The 27,917-nt window shown below is 38.2% G+C and overlaps 2 protein-coding genes across 3 annotated transcripts in view; both read left to right on the top strand.

Moving 5' to 3' along the window:
• The first annotated feature begins 647 nt into the window (after nucleotides 1-647).
• On the top strand, nucleotides 648-4,778 carry osr2 (odd-skipped related transciption factor 2). 2 transcript variants are annotated; one of them, XM_061049724.1, is made up of 4 exons: nucleotides 648-922; nucleotides 2,801-3,461; nucleotides 3,844-3,943; nucleotides 4,276-4,778. In XM_061049724.1, the coding sequence occupies exons 2-4, from the start codon at nucleotides 2,815-2,817 to the stop codon at nucleotides 4,456-4,458; spliced, it is 930 nt and encodes a 309-aa protein (XP_060905707.1). In that variant the 5' UTR covers nucleotides 648-922; nucleotides 2,801-2,814; the 3' UTR covers nucleotides 4,459-4,778. The 2 variants fall into 2 exon arrangements, with proteins under 2 accessions (XP_060905707.1, XP_060905708.1); XM_061049725.1 differs by having other exon boundaries at nucleotides 649-922; nucleotides 4,358-4,778.
• A 3,005-nt stretch (nucleotides 4,779-7,783) lies between these two features.
• Nucleotides 7,784-27,917, top strand: part of LOC132983433 (intermembrane lipid transfer protein VPS13B-like) — a 282,789-nt gene continuing 262,655 nt past the window's right edge. Inside the window, exons 1-4 of the mRNA XM_061049726.1 lie at nucleotides 7,784-8,093; nucleotides 9,784-9,942; nucleotides 11,709-11,852; nucleotides 27,206-27,323. Of these exons, the coding sequence (XP_060905709.1) occupies nucleotides 9,796-9,942; nucleotides 11,709-11,852; nucleotides 27,206-27,323 (409 nt within the window). The 5' untranslated portion in view covers nucleotides 7,784-8,093; nucleotides 9,784-9,795. The remainder of the gene's footprint in view (nucleotides 8,094-9,783; nucleotides 9,943-11,708; nucleotides 11,853-27,205; nucleotides 27,324-27,917) is intronic.

Here is a 27,917-nt window from a genome sequence, read left to right as displayed (position 1 = left end):
CAAAAAAAACACAGGTAGCATACAGTAGGTACATTATCCTGGCGTATTCATGAAGATGAAATAAATAGCCTGTAGGCATGAGGCCTTTTTTTGTTGTTGTTGTAATTTTTAACAAGTAAAGTCCATTGCCTGAATACCAGAAGTTGAGAAAGTGTTTACTTTGTATGTCTTCACCTTGCCGCTGATCCGAACATGTCTTTTTTGATCTCTCACAAACCTATCATATTTCTATTAAACTCTTACCACAAAGTAATACAACAATTTAGTGTGATGGCTCTTCCATCAGCCTTCAATTATCGCAAATGGGCTCTATGGTTTTAAAAAAAAAAATCTTGCTTATAAGTTGCTCAAGTATCCAAAAGCACGTTTTCAAAAGGGTGGTATTGGAGGAAAAACGATCATGGTTACCTCCTGCGCTTCCAATCATGACTCCAAAAGAAGGTATCAGCCCTGGCTTTATGCTATATGAGAGGTGTCAGAGGAGAGCGGGTTGAGCTGAACACGCTCTTGGTCTGTAGCCGTAGTTGCTATCCAAACACAAATAAACAGAAGAGGAACATTGAAGTTAATGATACAGAAAGGGGGAGGCGTGTCGGAGGGCGGGCTGAGAGCTCCAGAGTCCCGGAGCCCTGAAAAGTGCAGGACCGGTGCGCATTACGCACACTTCCAGCCTTAGCTTCAGAAGGGACTCCCACGCTGCTGCTGTCTCCTCCGAACTTTTTCGCCTCCTTCCACAAACTTTTAACAACTTGTCACATCTCTGCAAAGTACCGAGGGCATCAGAGTTGACTGCATGGCTACATGAAAGTTTACTGGACGTGGAACTTGAAAATCTTTGGTGGCGCTTTATTGGAGCTTGTCGCTTCTATAGTTACTGTGGATTATTGACATACTTCAGGACTTTTGGCAACTATTTTTGGGGGTAAGAATCTGTTTGACAGGATTTAAGTCAATCTTCTGCAGTAGAGAAACCGACCTCAGTCAACTCACTTGTAGAACTTTTTTTTTTAATCAAAAGACAATATAGACTAACGTTCAATGTTTAACTTGTAAAAAAAAAAATCAGGTTCAATAAAATAGTAAACTTTGCACGGGCAGTGCCGATCCAAAAAATATTTCCACAGGCGATGAATGCTCAGTTATGCTCGCAAGTTTGAGTTCATAGTTCACCCACGTTTTGACATCGCATCTTTTCGGCCCACAGCGCGTAATATCGCTGAAACAAGCAGTGGCCTTTGCGTTTGTGATAGGCTGCATGTCACTGCTGATTGAAAACATGCCAGAAAAATACATTGACAGGGACTCACACACGACAGGACACTACTTAAGCTGTTGTCAACGTGTGAATGAAGTCCAAAGGTTATTGAGGGAAAAGGCTGAACAAAGATTTACATGGGCAAATAACAAAATGCAAGGTGCACCTGTGCATTATTTCTAATATCCCGGCCGTTAAAGGGAGAGCAAAGTAGAAGGAGTTGAAATACTGCGAGACAAATGGACTGACCGAATCAACCTGCTCCGCAACACTTTCAGTCTGGCGGCTCTTTCCAATTATGAATAATTCCAAAATCTCAGTGAGGTTTCAGGTTCAGAATGCTTTTTTACACAGGCCTATCAAAGTGTGATTGATTCTGGTGAAGCAAAAACAGCTCCAGGCATTACAATGGGCTAAAACTATATCCAATACCAAGCCACCTCATTTTCATTCTCTTACAAATCTGAAGGTCAACTGGCCGTTTGCTTCCTTCTAGTCCCGATGTCACTGTCCGTATTCTTGAACTAAATTGGTGGACTTTTCTGTGTGGGGAAAACACAACTTGCCAACCCCACACACATGTAACCTGTCAATCTAATGCCATGCATTGTCAGCTCATCTTATTTGTCCTGCATTTGTGAGTCAGGCAGCTTCTGCTTTTTTTAAATTTATTGTTTTAGGTTTACACCTTTTCTTTTCTCTTGAGGGAAAGTGTTTTTAAAAGGCCAGAGGGTTGTTTTTTTTTTTGATACAACGTTAACTTACCCAGAGGAAACCCAGGAAATAAAAACAAGAAACATTTAGAGTTAAATATTCGGTCTATTAAATTAACTAGCTCTGCACAACCATTAAATTAAAGGCACATTTATAGCAAAGATGAAAGAAACGCTCTGTTTAACAGCCAGCATGTGTGTGTTTACTCTGACCCATGTAGGCTACTTACTTTCAATACTAACATTTAAAACCTGCCCGCAAAGTGTAGAACACAATCAGTGCACGGCTTATAATGTGAAGCAACAACTTGATAAATCAACATATTACCTTGTATTAGTCATTCTGGTCATAGGCTATCTTTATTTGTAATTTACAACTCAAATTGATGGCATAGGAATAGTTTTACATCTACTTAAATTAGTTACAGTGTTGATGAATAATTTAAAATTAGGCTACGTTAAGGCATCACCGTTTACAAATGATACTGTTCTAACTAACGTGTGTAATACCTTTTTCATTTCTCTCTTTTTTAAATTATTAGGGTTCTACTTATTATCAGTAAATCTCAACGGGAATATTGTTGTTTTTTTCCTAGTCACCGCCATCGCTTGTCCAAGTTAGAATTAAAGTAGCCAAATGAATGTGCCCTAATGCATTTAGGTTTAAATAAGGCTGTAGAACAGACGTTTTATACTTTGATACTGCCACCAACAAGGCATCTTGATGCATCTTAAGTGGTATTCATACACAAACTAAACATTCATGGTTATTTCCTTTGTTTTATTTGTATTTTTTTTTTTTAACCAATGGTTGTCACTATGTCTTCTGCAGAGGTCTGAGTCGAGATGGGGAGCAAAGCTCTGCACGCCCCAATCCCACTGCACCCGGCCCTCCAGCTGACAAACTACTCCTTCCTGCAGGCCGTTAACACTTTCCCCGCTGACCAGCTGCAGGGACTGTACGGCCTAAGCGCTGTACAAACCATGCACATGAACCACTGGACTCTTGGTTACCCGCACATCCAAGGACTTAGGTCGACGATCACCGAGATGGCAGCCGCCCAGGGTCTGGTAGACCCCAGAATTCCCTTCCCAGCGTTACCATTCACGGCCGCAGCACAACTCTTCCACCCGAAACAACTTGGGCACGGCGTCCCCTCATTGCACAAGGACAGGCCGAGATTTGACTTCGCCAACCTGGCCCTCGCTGCCACCCAGGAGGACCCACCAAAAGCTGCGGACCTGTCGAAGTTGGCATCAGGACTAGGAGGAACCATCTCCGAGCTGAGCAAGCTGTCTCCGGATAGGAAACCCACCCGCGGCAGGCTCCCATCCAAGACCAAAAAGGAATTTATTTGCAAGTTCTGCGGCAGGCATTTTACCAAGTCCTACAACCTCCTTATCCACGAGAGGACCCACACAGACGAGAGGCCCTACACCTGTGATATTTGTCACAAGGCCTTCAGGAGGCAGGACCATCTCAGAGACCACAGGTAAAACAATTGTTTGTTTTGTTTTTTTTTAATGTTTTTTATTTTTTATTTGTATTTTGCCCGTTATTATAATTCAGCCCTGTGATGTGTGTGTGTGCGTGCGCGTAAATGCATGCGTGTGTGTGTGTGTGTGTGTGTGTGTGTGTGTGTGTGTTGTGTCTGTCTGAATAAACTCTTTGAAACTTGCAATGTCTTTTCAAATTTTGCTATAACTTCCCGGCAGGTGTGTTTACAGATGTCTAAAACGCTTTTACATTTTGACACTCATTATTTGCATTTACGAGTTTTTTCGCCCCTATTGTTCCAGGTTTGTTTAAGCTACAACAAAGTCTATTCATATGCAGACATTTGAAGTGTTTTTTTTTTTTTTCCTGTTTTGCAGATACATCCATTCCAAGGAGAAACCTTTCAAATGTCAAGAATGTGGGAAAGGATTCTGTCAGTCTCGAACTCTAGCCGTCCATAAAACCTTACATATGCAGGTAAGCAGAAAATGATCCTATAGTCACCATGCTTTCATTCAGTCTAAACCAGTCATATATTAGGATCATAAAACACCTGACAAGCACTGTCTCCTGCATGCATGGGGGATATTAAAACGTCTCACAAAACGATTGAGTTTGGCCAACTGACTAATTAATTCAAGACTCTTAAAGAGAGATACACACACAGTGGGCTAATTTCTTTTTGTGTTAATCAGTCTCATTTTTAACTGACCATATAGTGGAGTTAATTGGATAATTGAAAGATATAAGTAATAGACGTTCGATATAATTAAAGGGAATAATCCTTTGCTTGCTTCAAATCTAAACAGGAGTCTCCCCACAAATGCCCCACATGCGGAAGAACCTTTAATCAAAGAAGTAACCTGAAAACTCACCTTCTCACCCATACAGACATCAAGCCCTACAGCTGTGGCCGCTGCGGAAAGGTGTTTCGGCGCAACTGTGACTTGCGACGGCACAGTTTGACGCACAGCCCACAACAGGACTTCTAGGCTGGACAGACTAACAAATAAACAATGGTCAAAACGCAGGAAGACAAGTCAGCAAGCTTTTGTTCAGAGACAATCCACAAACACCAGGACACGTTTACTGCGGCACAATCGAGAGTGGGATGTTTGCACCTCAAGTGGGAGAACAGCGGAGCTTTGGCCATGTCCACCTTTCACACCACCCTTTAAATACAAAGACTATGTACATATGTGTTTTTTTTTATTTTATTTCCTGACATGAAATGATAAAGTTGTCAAAGAACAATCATAAGTTTAAAGTGTGTCTAAATGTATTTCAAAAATAAATATTTCCATTATGTAAATCTGGTCTGTCTATTCATGACTGCAGTGCTTGAGAGTCGAGACACAATGTTTAAACATTCAGCTCTTTGTAAAGAAAACAAGAATTATTTTGTTATGAAAAATTGAATACAGCCGAATAAAAAAAAATATTTGGGCGTAATTGTTTTCCTTTTAGCATTTTGTAGCTGCTCAGAATGATTGAGCTCCTTCATAATTGTCTATCTCTACTGAGAAGTGCTCCTCTGATATCCTTACTCACCTGCACAGCTGCAGTCATCAGCACCGATAAAAAAGCAAAAGACATGTTTTTAGTTTCACGCCAACTCTGAAATGAAAGATTTTGGCCTACTTGAGCATTAATTTGACATGATTAATTTACATCATAAAGGCCTAATCCACAGTGAATTAATGAAAGCAAGTTAAAGAGGAAACAGTGAGTGCCTTGTACGCCATTAGATTTGGATGTTAATAGGCATTACTGAGTTTAGATCTGACCCAGCTTAACTTCGTCAGCCACTATCGCTTTAACATTCACCATTACAGCTTGTTGCTGAGACAGAACGAGCGGATCTATTCTCTTTTTGTTTGTTGTTGTTATAAATGATTCGGGAAAAGAATATTAGGATTCTCTCCCTCTGTCTCCGTCGTCACTCATGGCTTGCTGTGTTACTTGGCCTTCAGGCCTCGTGTTTTAATGGCTCATCATCCTTTGCTGCTGAGGACTCACTGACAAACTGATTTATTTTTTTTTACCGACAATGAAAGTTATAGCAAGGGAAATAATAGCAGTTATATTTATGGGATTGAAAGAAACTTTAAAGAAGAAGCAATAAAAACAGAAGAGGGTTTTTTTAAAAAAAGGCATACCTGCAGACATCACGTAAGGCCCCGTATTTATCACACATACAGCCTTTTAAATATTGACTTAATCCAAAGGCAACGTCGTGCATCATCTGCAGCAACCTCATTTACAAAACCCATTGAGTGTCTGAATATTATAGGGGGAAGAAATCAAGCTTTAACTTCAAAATGACACCTGCAAGCGATGAATATATAAAAAGATGAGTGAAGGCAATGTTTGAAATAGTACAAATATTCAATCAACCAACCAACATAAACAACTCAATATAATAATAATAATAATAATAACAATAATACAAATAATAATATGATAATAATAATATTAATAATAATAATGATAATAATCACATCTCCATCATCATAACATGAAAACTCTGCGTTTCTTTGCTCTTAACTGTTTGAAAAAGTTACTGCTTATAATGATTGTTATTCATTATTCGATTGGTAGACTTCTTCCCTCTAAACAAAATCTGTAGTTGATGAATAATAATGGGTGAAGGCAGTAGAATAATATTTCACTTGATGGACAGATATGCATAAAAAATAATTTCTAACGATTTTTTTTTCAACAAGTTGGGAGTCCGAGTCCTATTATTACAAAATGAACTAAATTGAAACACATATTGGTGTATGCGTGTTATTTAGTTATAATGATTTTTAGTGGAAACCGGCGATTAATTAGCAATAATTTAAAGCTCAAACGAATGGGTAAGCATGCCTTTTATGTAAATTCTGTCCTCGTTTATTTAATCATGTTCATAAGCAAAGCTTGTCAAAATAATAACAAAAAAAAGATGAAGATGTTAAATTCATGGACATGCAGTTTCTTCTCCATCACAAGATCTTAATTAATCAAACTATTAATTGTCTGACTTACGATCAGAGTAATATGGACGGGCGCAGAGCTAAAACAAAACATGATATTAAGTTTTTATGTCATTACTTTAAAGCGTGGGTTGATCTCACAGTAATGGGAGTTTAATTGTTGCACGCATGCGGTGCCAAGCAGAGACGGTGACAAAGTGAACTTTATAGCTGACCGGCCAGTGTGTGTCCTCAGGAAGCTTCATCAAGCTGACAGGGCTGAAGTTGCGCTGACTCCAGGCCACTTGCTCTGACCGTCACAACCTTAAACACACATTTGAATTGAAAAAAAAAACAAAAAACCCGTGACATTTATTTAATATAGGCTAGAGTGGAATACTTTTGATGTTTTGTTATTTCGCTTATTTCTTATTTATATGTCATAATTACAAGGTCTAGGCTAAGAGGACAAATATGGAGACACAGCAAAGCAGGTCGTCGACTGTTGTTTGTAAATAAAATAGGCCTGTTATCTATTTTCCTCCTCCGATATATCCTAATAGTCTATTTGTCTGATAAGCGTGTTTTTTAAGATTCAAGGTCACCAAAATTCCCGATAGGCCTACAAGAAAAAAAAAGGATCAAAAGCATTTTTTTTAACCACATTTTATTTTACAGAGGGGTTTAAAATTGAATTCATTTCTCATTTGTTACATTTAAATGTAATAAAATGTAAGAGAGCCCATAATTTCATTATCATAATTTCATTGGCATTAAGATTGACAACTCATTGAAAAATGATTTGTGAGATGTAAGATGATATGATCAGTTAAATATTTCACCAAACCACAACAAAGAGCAGGCCTATGCTAAATATAAGAACAAAGAGTATGGTCTAGATCAAATGACTTTATTTTAGGATTTGGCGTAGGCCTAATTGATTGATTGATTGATTAATTGATTGACAAGCTCATAAATGTTTAGAAAACACAAAAATCCTTCTCCTTTACTTTTTCATATATCTTGTCGGTGTCTTAGAAGACTATTCTCGCTATTCATGAAATGAAATCTGATGTTGAAATGAAATGTAACCTGTAGCTTTAAAACATTGGAGGCATTTTCAGAAAATGTTGCTGCACTGACTCTACCTGATGAGATATTTGATTTCACAGATCCTCAGCCTCGCATCAGCGAAGAAGACGTCCCTGAGAGAAGAAATTGCCTCTTTGATAAAGAATATTGACTAATTTGATTTTACAACATCAGCCACATGATTGTACGCGCTACTGTTTTATTACACCACCTGACCATAACTGACATGGAGCCACAGTAACCGAATGAGGAAGAGAAAACGCGAATCGACCATTCACTCGATTATGTCGTCACGGCTTTCTCTTTATACTGACTGCCAAGTCCCATTTGACGTTTCAATCAATCTCCTCATTCAGCCTTTTGACGCGGAGATGTCTTGCCCATTGGGTGAAACCGATTCGCAAATTTCCTACAGGGCCGAAAAGGCAACACCATGCATACGGAAGCCGCGTTGGTGTTTACCGATGACGTATGGGCTCCTACCGATGAGAGATATGGCTAACGTCAGTTAACGAGGAGAATATGTTATATTAGACGTCGAAGTCAAGGAATTGCTGCAGGATATAAGCGGGTGACAAGTAAGCATGTGTGTTTCTGTGTTTTAACAGTGGCCAAACGTTTGAGTCAACAAAAACGAAGTTAAAAGGACTTCTACTCATCTTAGCTTAGCTTAGCTTCTATGCTCGTCTGTTGTGGTTTGTGTAGCTGACAGGATATCATAGATAGACTCTCTGCAGTAACTTAAATGTGTTGCTTACTATGTAGGAAGATTACAAAAACACAAACCAGTATTTACTTGCATTGCTTTTGCTACACATTTGGATATATAGTCAGTAGCTGCTGGTTGTGTTTCTCCTTAATGACACGTAACGAGGAGGCTCATTCAGGCTCTCTCTGGGTAATTATAATTCAGACACTTTATTTATTAAAACGATATTAAAGTAGACATACACCTGCAAACCTCACGAACAGAATTATATAGCCTGTTTTTAATGCAAGTTGGAAATCAGCTCTGCATGACAAGCTATAGTTACACCTGCAGACTGACTGAATGTCAATAATAATGACCCTTTCTTTGTAGGATTAGTTATAAAATAATGTATTTATGTAGAAGCTCTCAGGAGGAGACATCTAAAAAATGCATCCCCAAAAAACAGTAAAAAAATATTGCATAACTAGATAAGCCCAACGCTGTCTGTTGTGATGTTAATTTATTTATTTTATTTATTTTATTTATTTTATTTATTTTATTTATTTTATTTATTTTATTTATTTTATTGTATTTATTTAATTGTATTTATTTTATTGTATTTATTTTATTGTATTTATTGTATTTAATTGTATTTATTTATTTTATTTATTTTATTTATTTTATTTATTTTATTTATTTATTTTATTTATTTATTTATTTACTTATTTATTTGTTAGGGACAGTGCATATTAATGAACAGCTGTAACAATTACAGCTGTAAAAATGCCAGATTATAGCAGAAGTGCTAGTTTCCATCTGTTGTCCCTAGGCAGGTAACAGAGAAAGACAAATTACAAATACAAATACAAGGTTAAAGGTGGTCACAGACTTGGTTTTCTTTTATCCACTGTTTGAGGTGTGTTTTGAAGGTTGCGTATGTTTGTGAGTGGGAGAATATTCCAGTATTGAGTGGATTCCGAACACCTGGCTATAATACATGCTGTGAGATGTTCAAGTGATGTGCTCTCTACCAGCATTCCTAGAATACCTATTGACTATACTACTATAACTATAAAAACATATAGTATGGAAAGTTACTAAACCCGTATCAAGGAGAAGTCTTAGGAAATGGGTATTGAGCTTTTTTATTTTATTTAGTCTTCATAGATCATGAATCTCAAACTACGCCCTTGAAAGTACAATATTCTACACTTTTTTATTCTTATTTTTTTTATATTCAGGTCTAATTACAGATTTTTTCCCTCAACTGTTTATAGGTTCTTGTTTAAATTGCACATATATTTTTATCCCTGCACGGGTTATGTACATTTCTTGTATAAGTCTATTTTAAATTGCACATTTTAAGTTTGATTCATCTAGGGGTGTTCTTTCAATCTTTTTTTCGGGTTCTATCTATCTATCTATCTATCTATCTATCTATCTATCTATCTGTCTCTCTCTCTCTCTCTATCTATCTCTCTATCCATCTATCTATCTATCTATCAGGTGAGGAGTGATGAAAAATAAACAATGATGAATAACACAACATGCTTGTCCAATTCTCGATGTGCATTTAGGACAGGGACAACATGTTGGAGTCCTATGTCACACCGCTCCTGATGAGCTATGTGAACAAGTATATCAAGAATCTGAAGCCGTCTGATCTGCAGCTGTCTCTTTGGGGTGGAGATGTGGTGCTCAGCAAGTTGGACCTGAAATTGGATGTGCTTGAGCAGGTACTATATGTTGGATGTGTCCTGTGCTTTCATTAAGCTTTACGGCTGTGGCTCGGTTGGTACTGTAGAGCCGGACGTCTCTCAACCTGTAGGTTGGGGGTTTGATTCCCAGCACCTGCAACAACATGTCTGATTTTTCTTTGGACAAGACACTTAACCCCTTAATTGCTCCTGCTGCTTCATTGGCGGTGTATGCATGTCTATGAATGGATTACCGGTAGTTTCTTCTGATGGTCACTTTACATAGCAACCAGTGCCGTCAGTGTGTGAATGTGTAGGTGTGACATGCGGTGTAAAAGCACTCTGAGTAGTCAGAAGACTAGAAAAGCGCTATACAAGCTCAAGTCTATTTAGATACAAGACCAATAATGATAGGGGTGACAAGTTATGTTTTGTCACTTTTAATGGCTCATAAAAGACTGTGTGGTAATATCATATTCAGTAATTGAGTAATTACATGCAGTAATGTTATACTGAAGTTTTAAGTCACTGCTCAGTGCTGCTGTTGGGAGAAATTTAATATACTATCCATGCACACTTTACTGGGGACACAGGTTCGATTACCAATTGTATGTAGAGGGTGTCCATATCGGTAGAAATTCTAACAACTGCATAAAGAAATCATTGGATTTATTTTTTTTACTACAAAATATCTTCGTTTTGTTTGCTCACAAACTTTTAAGGGAGTTTATCTTTGATGCATTTTTTCTCACCTTTTTTCATAAAAAAATGATCTTTAATGCAAAATGAAACTACAGTTTTTAGTGGCAGACATCAAAGTAAATGTTTTAAATAAACAATTTTAAGATGTGCTTGTGTTTATGATGACATTCTTTTTTACTACATTTTCTTTTAAAACTCAAAATTTGAAAAGTCGGACTCCCTGGTTTCCTGTTGTTGTGCCACTCGGTGGGGGGTGGGGGGGGGGGGCTGCAGGTCAAGGAGCTGAAGCCACACTAAAGTAGCCTGCACAATGGGGACTGGCTAGCTACAGCAGCTAAATTGAGTTTCCATAACGTGGGGACACATTTGCAAATCACATTTCCAAATCACTTAGCTTCATCTTCATCTCTACTTACAAACTAGATTAATAACATGTTCAACTGTCTCTTTGGAAGGCAGGGGAGAAGCTAAACATTTGACACAGCAGGAACTTGTTAGGAACTTAGTTTATCATGTTTTGTTATATTATTAATCTGGCTCTACAAAGTGCTGCTTTTTATGTATCGAGTGAAAAATGCAGTGTAGAAAAAGTGTCAGTAAAACACAAGTAAAGTAGAAGTTACTTAAAATGATACCACTGTAAGTTAAAGTCAATGCATTAGTTTCTACCACTGTTATCTAACACTGTAAAAACATATTTATTGACTGCTTACAAAGAAATGCGGTTGGCAAAATGTTTTGGCTTTCCTGCCATTTGCAGATAGACCAAATAAGTTAACATTCGACCCTGGCATCAACCTCCACAGGAGGCTTGTAAAGCCTGCTTGAAGTGGTCAGGTAACATAATTCAAGTATAATTCCTTGTACAAAAAGATGCAGAACAGTGATTCATCTGCCTCTGAGGAAATATGACTGGTTATGTCACCAATATTTAAACTTAAGCTGTTGCTTTTAATAACATCTAGTATGCAAATGTTGATTTAAAGATAACAATAATAATTGATTGATATAAGCTCCAAATGTTTGGAAGCCTCAGCGGTCATTAACTAGTTCTAACTATAGTAACTAATTGTGTTTTTTATCCTATCAATGCATATTTACAGGAGCTGAAGCTTCCTTTCACATTCCTGAGTGGTCATATCCATGAGCTGCGTATCCATGTGCCCTGGACCAAGTTGGGCTCGGAGCCTGTTGTCATCACCATTAACACAATGGAGTGCATTCTCAAACTGAAGGATGGAGCACAGGTTTGTTTATGACGAACACGTTTTCCTTGATTCCACTACAGGGCAAAATCTACATTTACATTTTGTATTTACATTTATACTGTTTTGTATTTGCATTAGTTCCCCTATGAATCATTTCTGGCCTTTAGGAGTTTTATGTTTCTCCACTTGTGACATCCTTTACTTCAAGTTGGTTTGGAGCTTAAGCAAAGATGTGCTAATTTGTCTATTGTGTCAATCCTGACCACATACCCTGATTCAAAACTTTCCATCTGTAACTCGCTCTCATGCAAGCAACATGGTAAGAGTCTTGGTTGTATGAGTTGGTAGAGTTGGTTATGGACTATCTTATTTGAGCCTAAAGCTTGTTGTTTTGACATAGATAAGTGGCTTTGTCTTTCTAGTTGGTGCTTTATTATTTTAATTAGAAGTACGTGAAATAAAAAGGGAAAGCAAAGAAAACCAAATCGCTGCCTGATTGACAGCTTCTTTTCAGAATGACAAGAAATATTCAGGTAACTCATAACTGGCAGGTGACTTCATTGGGCCTCATTCACGAACTGTTCTTAAGAACGTTTTCTTCATAAATCCTACTTACAAACTTTAGAAGATTATGGGATTCACAAATGTTTTCTTATATGGGATTTGTTCTTAGGTAAGAACAGAATTTACGAACACTTCAGAGCAATCTAACGCACGACTCGGACAAAATGATTGGTCAGTTCATTTAAACCTGCAGTATTATAATATTCTAGGGTTTACATAAGCCTACAATATTTATTTCATGATTAATAAACTATTTAATACATATTTTTATCATCATACAAATCCAGGCGGTCTTTTAAAATACATGCACATGACACTTGAATTCACAAACATTAGTCATGTGTATTGTATCACATGCATCTTTTTTGTGTTCCTGTGTAACCACCACTCACACTGCTGAATATAACTGCTTGTTTGGTGCTGACCTCCTGCAGCAGTACCTTCACTTCAACTTGCAAACACAAGGAGATAAGAAGACAGCTGCAAACAATTTAGTCATTTAAGAACACGTTGGTGAATCTAACAGAGAATCTTAGAAATCTTCTTAAAGTCTTTATATGTGATTTTTACTTAAATGTAATATAAATCAAGTATATCCTCTGAAAATAACTCTGTGAGTCATGACTGTCTACAATGGGTGTAACACCCGAGTCCCACTGTCTGTGATGTTTTCCGAGTCCTATCTTCAGTTTGTTTACATCGCCAGGACAGCAGCTGACTCCTCCCCTCGAGTATAAAAGTTGTTTAATTGAGGGACTAGAGAAAAGAAGAATAACATACTGTACTCACTGCTTAACTGTGTTTCTAGATCACGCTCATTTCAGGTAAATTTACATGCAGTGTGAAGATACGAGCATAATAAAGATCGCTAGCATTAGCATGCTAACACAATAATGCAGCGCGAGTTGTTTTGGTTTCATGCTGGTGCTCAAGGGCGACATCTGCTGGAGCAAAAAATCGCATATAAAGCCTTTAAGAACAACTTGAGAAAAATCTTGTGAAGTTCTTGCGGAGATATTAGTGAATGAGTGAATTTTATTTTGCATTATATTCATCTAGAAATAAGTTTGTTCCAAATATGTCAGTTCAAGCCTCCTCTTCTTCTTACCCTGTGGAGTTGTTGATTTCATTATTAGTGTAAAGAGGAAAAGACAGAGCAATGAAACATGGGAGGTTAAATCAGGTATTTAAACTTTTAAGTCAAATGAGCTTGGCAAATGTTCAATGAGAGAATTACATTATACGCTTTTTTACCAAAACATTATTGTTTTTGTTTACAACAAAACGTTACAGGTCACTTTCAAGCAGCAACAATGAGATTTTCAATTTCTAACTTATTTCGAGGAAATGTCACTTTACGCCCTGTCATGGACATGATTAGAGTTAACCCTAAATATATATTGATTTTATTGTATTTATGTTAACTCGTACATATTTATTTTTGAAGTGTGGTATTTGAAAGCATTTTTTTGGCTTGGACTTTTTGCAGAAGAGCATGGCCCTGCCTCTGCCACCCATGCAGTTTATAAATTGAAAGTGTAGCTCGTTGCTGGCCCTTTATGGGGAGATTGAAGTTTCAAGGCCATATGCCCCAGAAGAAAGAAATTTCAAAGGAAGTCAATTACAGCTAATTATATAGACTGCGGCAAAAAGATTTGTAACACATGAGCTTGAGTTGCTCAGAGCTGGCGGCATATACTACACAGACAGCTACTGCTCATGTGATCAAGTTTCAAGTTTGATGCAACTCAAAACTTGTTTATTTTTATGCTTCATACACAGCTGAAAGTAGTACACCATGGCATTACTGGCTTAGTGCTTTTAGTCTAGAAACATCTTTTTGTTTCAGATCGTAAAAATACTTTTCAGGGAATTGCAAATGAAAAAAATACAAATTATTCAATGGTGTTCACACACGAGACATTATTTTGTGCAAAGACTGACTTACAGCTGAAGTCCTGCATGTGGAATTTAAATAAGCAGTTACACGGCCTCCTGTCTGAGTGGCTCACAGAAGGATGATTACTGTGTGTTGCTACCCAAGAAATGCTTTAGAATTGTGTCATTTGGTAATTTGTATTTCTTTACATATAAACATATAAAACTGCAGTTATCGCCAGCTCTGGCATTTTCCCACTTTGCTCAGCCATGAGAGAATTTCCATTATTTAAAGTGTCTGCTGTCCACATACAGTACATGTACATGTCAGGTCCTAAAGCAGTTTTTAGAGAGATTCTAGAAGGGATGTTGGGAGTTTGGTGAAGTGGTGTTAAAACACGGTCTTCAATAGTTCTCCCTTAAGCATTTGACTAATTTGGGTAGTGGCCAACAGGATTTTAAAGCAGCTGAAATAATAATCTGTACAGGGAAACTTTTACATGTTAAATGCAGTAGGTTACCTCTGTTTTTTTTGTCTAGTTGAGGCAGGAACTTTGTGGTGGGCTGTGTGCGGCCAAAGTGAGGAAATGATAAATGATATCATTAATACAGTTTGTTTTTCAAAATGACTGTTAAAGCCTGAGTGCTGGCCTCTTGCACATCCGTACGCCCTTTGAAGTTCATTAAGGGTTGAGTAATTTGACCAGAATTAATGGAACTACTTAGTGTTCGTTTCTTCCCTTGAGAGGAACCGGGTGATATTAGGAATATTCAGATTGTAGAACAGAACCCATCTGCAAAAAAACAGCTGACAATTATAGTTTCCAGCTAATTTAGAAATGTGGGCATTTAGCAGCAGTTAGAGATTACAGCTTGTGCTGACAGTGTAATTGCTGAAAATAAGCTGTAATGAGGGTGTGAGTGCTGAAGTACTGTTGTAGGAAAAATGTTGTACACTTGTTTTTGATTTCAGATGAAAACCAGAAGTAGAAATAAATAGCAATGCGTTCATGATTGTGTCCTTTAATCACATTATGAGAAGGATGCTCAAAAATACTTATTGATAATGTTTAAAGGACTCACATTAAGAGTAGACCCTATACGTGCTATTATTTTGTACATGAATATGTTATAACCACCACCACATTTTTATTGTCCTGTAGAATTCTAGTGACTTTAATGCATATCATTTTTTCATTGTTTCGGTTCATGGATGAACTCTAAAATCTATTTCGATTAAGACTAGGGTGCAACGGATCACAATCATGTTTGGTGCAACGGATTGTGAATTACGAACATGTAACATTCACACGCTGTTCATTTGACAGATGTGTGTGCGTCACTAGCTGCTCATGCCAACAACAAACAGGAAGCGTGATTGATCCAGTTGTGACAGTGCAGTCAGTCAGACATTCAGTGGGCACCAAAGAGCGCCAGACTTAATTCCTTAAATAATGTTGCTTTAAGGCTGCATGTTTATATAAGTGAGATGAATGATATATCATTTTAAAAATACTGCTAATGATGAAATAATTGCTTACATGATTGTAGAAGAAAAAACACAGTTTCTCGTCAGAAGAATATCAGGCATTAACCAAGTACACCCGAGTTATCTGACATTATTTTTCATGTGTCGTAACGTTCACATTTTCAATCGTGAAAGTGATGTTGCATTTTTTTGTTGAGACTGTTTTTTATTGAGTCAACGAGGTTAGATAGGACACACATTCTATTGAAAGGTGACACATTTTAAAACATGAATCTTTGTTGTGTTTCCTTTAAGGTTGTCATCCTTTAAAACCTGCTTTACCAACTACAAGTTTTATGTATCAGTGGCTCCCTACCTTTTTTCCATGAGATTCAAAGATTTGTATTGACAAAAACCCAGCAGAATAGGCCTACACACACTTGTTCCTACCAAAAGTCCTTTGTATAAACTAACCAACATGTGATTTATCATGATTTTGATTTACCAGTGTATGTGCAGAAGCTTGAACAACTGAAAACTAAAGCTGTTTAACTCAGCTGTACGTATTCATATCTGCAATAATGTTAAATAGAGCTGCAATAATCCTCTCTGCTCTTCAAGAGTGACACCATAAAACATCTTACCTTGTAATGTTATGTGTCACAGAGCCACCCCCTGGCAACAGGAAGTTACTGCTTCTTTATTATCTGTTATGATTCCCATCATGTTGATATCAAACATGATTGGAAACTCAAATTTGATTAGGCAAAAAGACCATAGCCATGCTCCATTGTAGATATAACCCTTTTGCCTAAGCAAGCATTGTTTGCAATTAAAATAGGATAGGATAGGATAGTACTTTATTGATCCCCCGAGGGGAAATTCGGGCATTACAGCAGCACAGACAAGAAAGCTCAAAAATACACATTAAACAGAATAGATAAGATAAATAAAAATAAAAACAGGGGTTATATACAGTACAAAATGAATGATGAAGTTAACTGGGGGGAATTGAGAATTGAGGGACACGCTATTTGAGAGGCTTTAAATACTTGTACAGTAACAACACCTGGTAGACCTGAGCTTAGTGAAGAATAAACACATTTTATAATGAAGCAGCAATAAATGTACAAATAAAAAAAAGAAAAGAAAAAAAACCGAGGTCCGAATTTAACCCGGGCAGCCCTCTTGGAGGACTACAGCCTCTGTACATGGGGCGTGTGCCCTAACCACTCAGCCACTGGAGCCCAAAATTAACAAATTTAGAAAAGGGATTTAAACAGATAATCAAATAAACAACTAAACAAAGAATGGAACCAAAGGAAAAAAAAAAAAAGAAACCAACAAATACAGGAATAAAGACAGAATTCTTTGCACATTTGCATCATTCTAGCAGAAGGCCTTTCACCCAACTTGTAGTGGCAACTTAAAATAAAAACCTGGTAGCCACTTCTTGCAGGACGTGAATTAACTAAACCACGCTTTCCAAAGGGACAACTTCTAAATAATTCAATGATGAAACAAGGCAGATGTTAAATGAAGCAAAAAGACAATTTATTCCTCAAAATGAGAAGGTTTCAAGACCAAACACACTGTTCTTAATATTTCCACTTGCTTACAAAAAGAAAACAACTATTATTTGCCTTTAACTATGAAGGTGATGGTCGGAAAAAACTGTTCCTCATCCTGTTCAGCAGTATGCCTTATCCCTACAGTGTGTGTCCACATATCATTTTTTTTACAACAATATGCTGCGCTTTACGGCAGCAGAATCAATTTGTGAAGAACAAACGAACGGCGCATAGAAAACAATTCTGATCCGCGAGATAAACACAAAATATGAAATGAGATAAATATCAAATATGAAATGAGACAAATTGTTTTTAAATGAACCTGATTGCTCTGTAGCTCCAACAAAGACTTTGACTGCATATGAATCAGCCAATGCTACAAAACCTGCAGCTTTGCATCGTAGGTTGTTGGAATTCTGGATTCGTGGCAGGATGAGGTTACACCAGCTCCTCAGACAGTCCTCAGACACAGGAAAGCAGTCAGTGGATAAATTTAAGATCAGTGGCTTCCTGCATCAATGAGTCAAGTGGTGATCACTCCTCCGGACAGGATGCTGCCAATTCCAGTGTTAAATCTCTGCTCTGAGGCCATCCGGAAAACAGAACTCCCCCAGTAGAGTTTATTACTTGCTCGTTGCTCCTGGTGATATTTCAATTACCTGGCAGTTAATGCTAATGTCTTCTTTTTCAAGCTCTTAATGAACAAAAATTCCAGGAAGATATTGTGTTGCAATAAGGCACACCGTATACTTCATTTTCTTTGTGAGATTTGGAAGAGTTCATTGCATTGGATTAAGAAAGATGTGTACAAAATTATGTTAAAGTGTTTGTGTTGTGTGTGAAAGTGACAAAGCAGGATTTGATTTTATGTCAACGTTTTATTTATAAGAGTAAGAAAAATAGGATATTTTTCCTGGCTATGTACTGTAACTATTCTAACTTCATAGAGAGTTATTTTTGGTTCCCTTGTGGAATTTTGAGTATGTAAGACTCAAACAAATACGTAAATAATTAATTAATTAATTAATAAATCCTACATGACCAGTACTTGCGTGACATACTGTGATTCTCAGCTTAATCCTTTATGTTTATATACTATGATATTGTGTTACAGTATGCATACTGTGGTTACATTTGTTTGACAGATATATTGTAAATGAAAGTTCAGCAATTTCTATTCCCTCAACAGAATTTCACACAAAGGAGTTAGATGCCCCAGTGTGTAGTTCTCATCTGAGATTGGTCTGTGTGCAGTCTCATGTTACAGCGCCGCACATACTGGACAAAAGAAGCTCGAATTCAGCATTATTATATTGTTAGTATATAAATTGACCGTTTTAAGGATTGTCATTCGATGATAAAACTGTTACTTTAACAGTAGCCATATACATTGTGAAAACACAAACATATTTTGTGACTATTTTGTTTTCAGAAGATAACCCTGAATGTCACCATGGTTTCATATTTTAGACCATTGCACTCATACAACCACTTGGTTTGCATTTTACTGTATTTTAGACACAAAATAGACACTAAGGACTCAGTAGTGATACCTTATTGTTACCAATAAATACTCTTTTGCTTTCGGTCCCTTATTACCTTACACTTCAATTTCAGTCCCATTTTACCATGACGTCTTTGATATCAAACTATAAGCCCTTTACTACCTTGTAAATACCAAGCTGTTTTTAAATTGCTACCAAGTTTTTGGACAGCAGAGCATTGAACAGTACCAATAGTTTGCTTGAAAATGTTAACTTAATGATACATAGTTGAAAATAACACACTGGTTGGTGTTTGGATTAGAAATTAGCACGTTAGATTTAAAGCTACCTCTGTGCTAGGGAAATCCCCAATGTGTGTCTTGTCTAAGTTCTGTGTGTTGCCCTACAAATGTCTATGTGTGTGTCTACTTGGAATAGGTCTGTGTTTTTTTTTTTATTGCTAACACATTGCAGTTATTAGCATTAGGGGATAGCTTTGCCAGCGTAAGCAGCATGCCTCACATGCTCAGCTTGGGTTTGTGGTTAGTTGATGGAGACATCTGAAGGACTAGGGCCTCTTAGATCTAAATCAGGAACAATTTTTCCCTCTTTCCCATTCTTTCTTTGTGTCTCATTCTCTTCTCCCCCCTCCACAGTCTCATTTGCATGTTTCTTCTTTTTTGCTTTTTGTTCTCTAGTCGTTGATTCTTTGCTTTTTAACATTCTTTTCCTCTTTTTTCATGTTCACCAGTAAGATGGTCCGTGTCCAATAATACTTAAAGTACAAGTCATCAGCGTGAATGTACTATATAAAAAATTATAAGTCGCTTGGCAACATTTGAAATGGCTCCAGTAAACAAAAAAGGAACACATCTTTGATCATCCTCATTACTTATTCTGTCACCTCTATCAAGACTTGTTACTAGCGTGTTTGAATTCGTCCTGTCAGTCTTTTAACCTATCTCTGGATTTAATTTATTGTGACTTAATCCTTTTGTTTGAACAAATATAATGAATACAAATATTGTAACCAAGGACGGAAGTGTTTCAACGTAAGTTCTCCCAGTGTTTAGTATTGTCTTACTGCATACCTGCTTACTAACATGGGGAAAAAACAGCAAAATAGAAACTTATTTTATGTATGAATTCTCTGACTTTGAGATACACTAGATCAATGGATGATTGTACAGACTTTAAACGGAGCAGCTACTGTACTGAAAACACGAGTAGATGTGATCAGGTATTACTAAAGGTTTGCTTATAAGATTCATAATATATGTTTAAAACCATTACTACATACTGTACTGTCTTAGCTCCATAGTACAGAAAAAACAACAACTACACGTTCAGTACATGGCAACAACTGCACAGATTGATTTGTCCATATAATATATTTTATTATTATTTAGAAACTTGTATAATCTTTTAACACCCCTTTATTAAAGAGCCCATATTCTGCCCTTTTTGGGGTTCGTATTTAATCTATGTACCTACTAAAGTATGTTCACAGTAGCTAAAGTTCAGAGGGGTGTCTGTTTTCATGTACTGCCGCTCCATGCACCGGCTCGCTTCTGACTCTCTCTCTAAGGCTCTGAAGTGCCCACGTTCAGAGTCCCCACGTGTGCCAAGTCTGATCTGATTGGTCGGCCTGTCGGCTCTGCCGTAATTGGTCAGTCGCTCAGCACGGTTCTCTGAAATGCCCCGCCCCTTTTACCATATTGGGAATGCAGCCACTTTGGCTCCGAGGGGAGCATAAACATTAGCACCTTAGCACTACTGTGCTACCGCAGGCTACGGCATATCGTGGGCGTGCTACAGAAGTTAACGGGCGTGCAACATGAGCTGCTGGGCTTGCCACAACGAGCCAATGGGCTTAGATCAGTGATATCACACTGACAAGACGTCACACTGCCAAATTTTTTTTCGAGGGGGGCTAGAACCGAGCGTTACATGCAGCTAATGCTACAGCTAACAGGAGGATGCCGTTTACGTGGACTTTTAATTTTTGCAAATAGATGTGCCTAAACATGCACAGGACACTTGGAAAACACACTAAAGAGCATATAAAACCAGAAAAAGCAGAATATGGGCCCATTAAAGATCGGTCTACTTCATCAGCCAGTTTTATTCAAGGAAAACAGCTGATAAAGATTTTCAAATGAAACCCTGAGAAGTCAGAAGTTCTTCTGTTTCTTACTGTGGGTCTGGTTGGTAACTGGGCTCCTATCTTAGATAACGCATGCTGGCTTTGTGATTCCTGCTGCTTAACAATAAAATGTTCTGTTCTTTTTCGCTTTGGCAAATGCACTTTCATCCTTTCCACGTCTCAGTCGTACCGTTTTAAATGAACTTGTCATATTTTTGGCCTTCTAAATAAAAGAAAGTAGGCACATGTTTGGAAAATTAGCCCAGTGCGGCCGTTTTTCCAATTTTTAGGGATAAAATGTGCCTCATAACACTCCTAATATTACAGAACTTCTAAACAGACCCTCCTAAAATGATTCCAAATGTAAATCAATATTTGAAGGTTTTGAAATAAATCTGGTACATTAGAACATTTGACTAAAAAGAAAATAGCAAGAGTTGGATGCATATTTCCAGGGAGTGCCTTGCCTTCGTATAATCAAGGAAATTAAGTTCATCTTGTAGGTGAAAGATTTAATCTGTACGAGCTGCGTAGTTAGTGTTCCATTTAAAAAAAAAAATTAAAAAAAAAGCTTTTCTATTGACATTCGAAAGTAATCAATATTAATATCATAGCTGCTTAAATCAGCCCTAATCATAGATTATTGAATGTTTACATATGGTTAGAATGGAGAGTGTATTTTGGGACTAGATTTTTCACGGAAGCACTTCATGCTTTGAAATCACAAAGATATCCTCTTCTTTTGTGCGATACATGAGTGCACTTCTTTAGCAAAATCCACATACTGTATGTCAGGACTGTAATATATCATTTGTGCCGTGTGTGCGTTTTAAATGTGGATAACTTTCCCAGTGGCGGATTCAATTACTTGAGGTGAGCTGGAAACAAAGAGAGAGAAACGACATTTTTGTAATGAGCTGTTTTCATTGAGATAATTATTCAGAATGTCACACAATGTGATATTCATCTGGGTTCATTTCAGGCATTAATCCCTCCAATCAGCCATGGATTCCAGCTGCAGGACTGTGCTGTGTTTTTAGGATAGGGGTCGTTATATTTTGATTGTATGTACGACTGTGTTTGTGTGTGGTTGTTCTCACATTTATTTGTCTTTAGTGTATAATGCTGGTGAAGTGTGTTTGAATTTGTATGCACGTCACCGAGTAAAATAGTAATATAAGGAGTGTTTTCTCATTTATGAATGTTTGAAATGTGAGGAAGGTGTGAGCGATTCTGCCTTCACAGCTCTTATTGGCAGCAGTGCTCTCTAGTGTACCACTGTCTTAGGAGAAAATGAAACCCCTGTCTTTAATCATGGTGTAATGGCTCTCTGCATTTGTTACAGTTTCATTAAAAACCCATTAGCAGCTAATTTTTGGTCGAGCTGATGGATGTGTTCACAGGCCAAGAGACGTATAAGAAAAGGTAATTGGAGTCAAACGTGAAAGCTTTATTCTCTTCAGCTCACATTCCAGTCGGAACGTCATCATTTGGTCGAGCAGCTTAAGTGTAAAAGAAGTGGCTGCATACCATTTGACATTATTGGAACCATCCCAGACTGTGATGCTATGTGAGCCACTTTTCAAGTCTTATTCCTCGATGCCAGCTGGAAAGCACGCTTATGAGAACCAGAGTCATCACTATTAAAAAAAGCTTCAAAGTTAACTAGCTATTTTTCCAGTGATGAGAATATACAGTTTACAGAACACAAGGGATGAAAGGATGACAATGACAAACATTAAGCATAAGGGGAATCAGGATAGGACAGAAAAGACAACGTGTATGAGCAAGATGACATTGGCAGGATAGAAGACAGTAAGTAGTGTAAGTAACAAAGGCACTGCTTCAGCCACTGCATGGCTCTGATTGCTGGAGTGCCTCGGGGATGATGCTCTTTGCGACCTTAATTGTCAGACCCATTGCGTTTGCATGTGTATATGAGTGATGCTGATGAGACGAGAGGCCTGTTTAAGACAAGGAGCTATTGGATTTCTTTGATTTATTTACTCACTCCATAGGCATTCGCCCCTTAACAGTCTGGCATCTAATCTCCAGGCCTGTCTTTTTTTTTTTTTTTTGCCAGCATGAGCTCACCAAACCCTGCAGAGGAATAACAACAATAAAATAGTATGTTTATCTAGCAATGCCCTTCTGCATGCATACACACTGCCTCCTGGTCCCTGACTGAGACACACATCTGCAGGACACCACAGGTCAGGCCTAGCTTTCCTCTGCCCTAACCCCCTATGGGTGCCGACTTACCCTCTGTGCAGGGGGTCCCCCTTGCCTGCCACTCAACCTAGCAGAATCTGTGCCGTTTTTCTGTGTTTCTGTTTTTATCTCCAAAGCCTCTCTGGCTGTAGGACTCTCTCAAAAATATTTGGTCTAAATGTTTTCTTATCTCTGAATCTCCCTTTTTTTTTTCTCCAACATATCACTTTTCCCTTATTTGTCGTTTCCTTTTTCTGCTACCGTCATGTTTGGTCAACCTGACTTGACATGCCTGCAGGGGAAACAACCCCTCCTCTCTTGGTCTTACAGCCCCCCCCCCCCCCCACTCCCCACCCTGTCCTGTGCCGTAGTGTTGCATAGAAGGGATCAGGTTACCCAACAGCAGCTGAGGCAGGCTTCATTTGTTCCAGGGCTTCCCACTGAAAAGGCATTTTTCGCCTCTTGAGTATAACTCAATGCCCATGGCAACATTGAGCGCTTAATTGCGCAACTTGGCGTGCAATCAGTAAGGTATAGATATTAAAGTATACATGGGAGGGAATGGGCTCAAGTAGTGTACTGTAATATACACTGAGCACCTCTACATGGGAAAATGTCTCTTTATAAACGTATTCATCTAGAAATGGAATTTTCTGTTGTATCATCACTAAGAAATGGAAGTAAACAAATGTAGCGTGAATAATGAGCAACAAATTTACATCCTATTATTTAGCAATATTAATTCGTTTGAACCTTGATGAGGTATTTATTATTCCTTCTCTTCTGTTTACCATTTCCCACCACTCACTGATGGGGGGAAAAAACTGCTTCCACAGTGAAACTTTACCGCAAAAGCCCTTACTGAAGTAAAGTGTAAATATTTCTTTCTCTCTCGTCACTTCGGCAATTGTATGTTTACTTTACTGCACTTGGGGATACTTGCTCCTCTGTCAGTGTGTCCACGACTCAAGTAATGCAGTGTGTTGAAAGCCTAATCTTCATTATGCAACAACACAGTTTGACAGGGGTTCATTGTCATTCACTTGTGTCAGAACCAGGAAATGTGGATTAATTGTATAGTGTGAGACCAATATGAAGAAAAATATGAAGGATTTTTCACACTTAAATATAGTATAAATCAAGTATATCCTCTGAAAATAAATCTGTGAGTCATGACTGTCTACAATGGGTGTAACACCCGAGTCCCACTGTCTGTGATGTTTTCGAGTTTTCAGAGTCCTATCTTCACTTTGTTTACATCGCCGGGACGGCCGGCCGGCTCCTCCCCTCGCGAATAAAAGTTGTTTAATTGAGGGACTAGAGAAAAGAAGAATAACATACTGTACTCACTGCTTAACTGTGTTTCTAGATCACGCTCATTTCGGGTAAATTTACATGCAGTGTGAAGATACGAGCATAATAAAGATCGCTAGCATTAGCATGCTAACACAACAATGCACCACGAGTTGTTTTGGTTTCATGCTGGTGCTCAAGGGCGACATCTGCTGCATCAAAAAAATGGCATATGAAGCCTTTAACGTTGCCTGCAAGCTGCTTCTGGACTGCTACTTGCTCATTGGAGTAAGTGTGGTGATGCATGATGGCATGGAGTAGCTGTCTATACTTAGTTTTGACACCTTCACTGTTTACCTTAGGCAAGATAAGGGGTGACTCCTCTGACACTCTGCCATGCCAATCGTATTTAAATACAAAACACATGTGATTCCTCCTTTTTTTTTTCATGATTGACTGGCTAACTTTAAATAATCAGACCATGAGCTAACTCTCCACATTTATTTCAATAATGGTTGTAATATGTTTGTTTTGTTTTCTTTCATTTCTTGTACATACTCTGTTGCAGGCTTATGCCAACTGTCCATTTGAGCATGACTTTTTTTCCAATTATGCATATTTACGTTTTTTTATCTTTATCTATCTTTGTGTTCCTGTCTCTCCCTGCGTCTGACTTTCTCAGCTCATCCATTCCCAGCAGATGGCTGTTCACCATGAGTCTTGTTCTGCTTGAGGTTTCTGTGTGTTGAAAAGGAAAATTTTCCTTGATACTGCTGCCAAATGTTGTAAACTACTTGCTCATGGTGGAAAGAGTACGGCCTGGAAGTGTCCTTAGATAACCCTTTACTATGATTTGGCACTCTATGAATAAAATTGTCCAATTGATTGAATAATTGACCTAAAGAATGGACAAATATTTACTATGAACCGTTGAATAACTATGAACAACCCCCCTTAAAACTTTGTATCAAGAACACAGTTTCCACTTACATTGGAAACACCATGACCAAGACCCAGAGAAGGTGCAAATCTGGTTGTAGATTACACAACCACAACCATTCCACTTCCTTGGCACGGTTGGAGGTAGGGCTTCGGCATGGTTCTAGCACATGCATTGGAACTCAGCGTGTACATGCTGTGTAGTCGATACAACAGTTCCTCTCGAAGAATCTTTTTCAACAATAGCTGTGATACAGAGGTGGAGTGCTTACTCAAAATTTTGGGCAGACGCAAATATTCTTGGGCCGCCCTTCTGACGTGATGACGTATGTGCAAGAGGCAACTGTGCTCAAGCCCAGTTTGGCATGGAGCACTGCGAGTGCAGGCTTCTGCATGGTGCAGGGCAGCTGATGCAGAAGAGCAGATGAAAATTGCTGTTGTAAAGGAAAATGAAACCTTCAGCCCTCCCATCCAAAAAAGAGGTGTGTTTTGTAGGAAGTAGACTATGGAGCCGGTTGTTGTATAGAAGGAAAGTCAGGTGCTTGCATAACTCCTCTGTTCATTAATCCACAGTGTTGAGCGCCAAACAAAAAATTAGTAACTACCTACAGGTACTAGTTACTATTATGAAAAAGGAACTGCATTGTAAAAGTAACTAGTGAAAATAACTTAGGCGTGACATTTTTTTGCTTCAGTCTTCATATTAATGTTCACATTATTTAATGTTGCTGCAGCAGAATTGTGCTGTGACAAGTCGCACATTTAAAATAACACTGTAGTCATTTTGTTTGTATTTTACTAATTAGATCTTTGAAGGCAACAGACTCAACCTTTGATATGAAGCACATCGCTGTCAACGTCCCAGTTAATCATTCTATAGTCCACCTAACAGAGGGTGGAGCAGGCTGGCAATTAAGCCGGCTGTTTGTATGGAGTGTCTCCTCCTCGGCCTGCCAATCTTAAGTGAGCTGCACCTGGGTCTCTCAGGTGTGTGCAGCACGGGGCTCTACGACAGCTAGTTTAGTAAAAGTGTTTAGCTTGGTGCTTCGTTCTTGTGAGACAAGATTTCCTTCCTGCACAAAGACTGCAAGACAGGAAAATGATGTTGTTGTTTCCGGGACAGAAAGCTCACACCTTAAAGATAACCTGCCTGTATGTTTGTTTACGGCACGCAACGTTCTTTCTCCAAAGATGTTACCGTGCTGACCAAAGCCGTTTCACATAAAATAAAGATTGTGTGATTTTAAATGTCAGTAATTGTAATGGTATTATTGAATCTGGAAAGTAACTAGATATTTACTAGTTACCTCAAATAGTAGTGGTGTTACAGTAACACTGTTGATCAGCCAGCTAAGCAGTAGAAGAGGTATTTAGCCTGATTAATCTTGTTAAAGTAGTCGGAGATGTCTTCTAGCCCGTAAATTCATATCTTAAGATCCACAAAGTAGTAGGGAGGAAATTAGGGATTCTACTGCTTCTTTTTTTTTGCCATCTCAACATCAGAAATATTTAATTTAACAATAGTTTGAACCTAAAAAATCTTGAGCCTCCGTCCACTAAAGGTTATCTCATTTTGTATTTTGTTTAACCTCACTCCCGTAGTTAATGAGCAGAAAAACAAGGATTAGCTTACAGATAATATAACAACCATATTTTGTTGTTTAATAATAAAACAGAACTTTATGACCTGGTTAAATAATTAGTTTGATTTTGATCTTGTTTCAAATAAATAACTCTCCGACCCAAATTAATTGCGCACACATTCCCTTTACTTGGACAAAACATTTCGCCACATTACTACCTTTCCTCACCAGTGTTTATGTTTGTTTTTTCATCAGGATGACCACGAGAGTGGCTCCAGCTCCACCAGTCGCAGTGTCTCTGACAGCTCCAAGGCTGTGGCCAAGCCCCGCCGCCTCCAGCAGGCTGCCCCCAGTGACCCCGACCTGCCCCCAGGTGAGTGATGGTTGTGGGGCCAGTGAGGCTATTCCACCTCCCTGGTAAGCAAAAGACCACCAGAGCAGGTGTGGATGCCTAGTGGGGGAGCACATGGTCATAGAGTGAGACTGAGGCGATGACTTAAAAATGAAAGCGAGTCCTTTTTTATTTTGCCTTCTTGCCTCTTAGAATGTTAAAGATACAAATTAACTGGATTTTTAAACCACTGGCTTATAAATAGCCAAGAGTCTGCAGAGGCTATTGTCAGACTAATATGAAAATGATACTTGTTTACATTATTAGAAGTATTCTTTTCGGGATAAGCCGTGCAGCATTGCTGTAAATCAGCCGGAGAGAGTGTGGGGGATGTGCCTGTGATAAATCACATCGTGATAGTTCTTATCAACAAGGCCACTTGACCACATGCCTCCTACAGAGTCCTTGGATTCCATGTCTGCAGTACTCCAACTCTTTACCGCAACTCACAAAAACATCTTGTTCAAATGGTATCAGCACATCCTTTTCAAAATATTTACTACATTTTTTTTTCTCAATTGGTAACTTTCTCTTACCAATAAAGACACTTAAGTATACTGAATATAAGCAAGTAAA

Source organism: Labrus mixtus, chromosome 11 (genome assembly GCF_963584025.1).
Source record: "Labrus mixtus chromosome 11, fLabMix1.1, whole genome shotgun sequence".
NCBI lineage: Eukaryota > Metazoa > Chordata > Actinopteri > Labriformes > Labridae > Labrus > Labrus mixtus.
This window is presented reverse-complemented; position numbering and strand designations above follow the sequence as displayed.

What these genes read in the sequence shown, in the direction of transcription:
- osr2 (XM_061049724.1), top strand. Translation starts at nt 2,815, where the DNA reads ATGGGGAGCAAAGCTCTGCACGCCCCAATCCCACTGCACCCGGCCCTC. An exon ending in GACCATCTCAGAGACCACAG is followed by an intron (nt 3,462 to 3,843) that starts GTAAAACAATTG and finishes CCTGTTTTGCAG; the next exon opens with ATACATCCATTCCAAGGAGA. An exon ending in ATAAAACCTTACATATGCAG is followed by an intron (nt 3,944 to 4,275) that starts GTAAGCAGAAAA and finishes AAATCTAAACAG; the next exon opens with GAGTCTCCCCACAAATGCCC.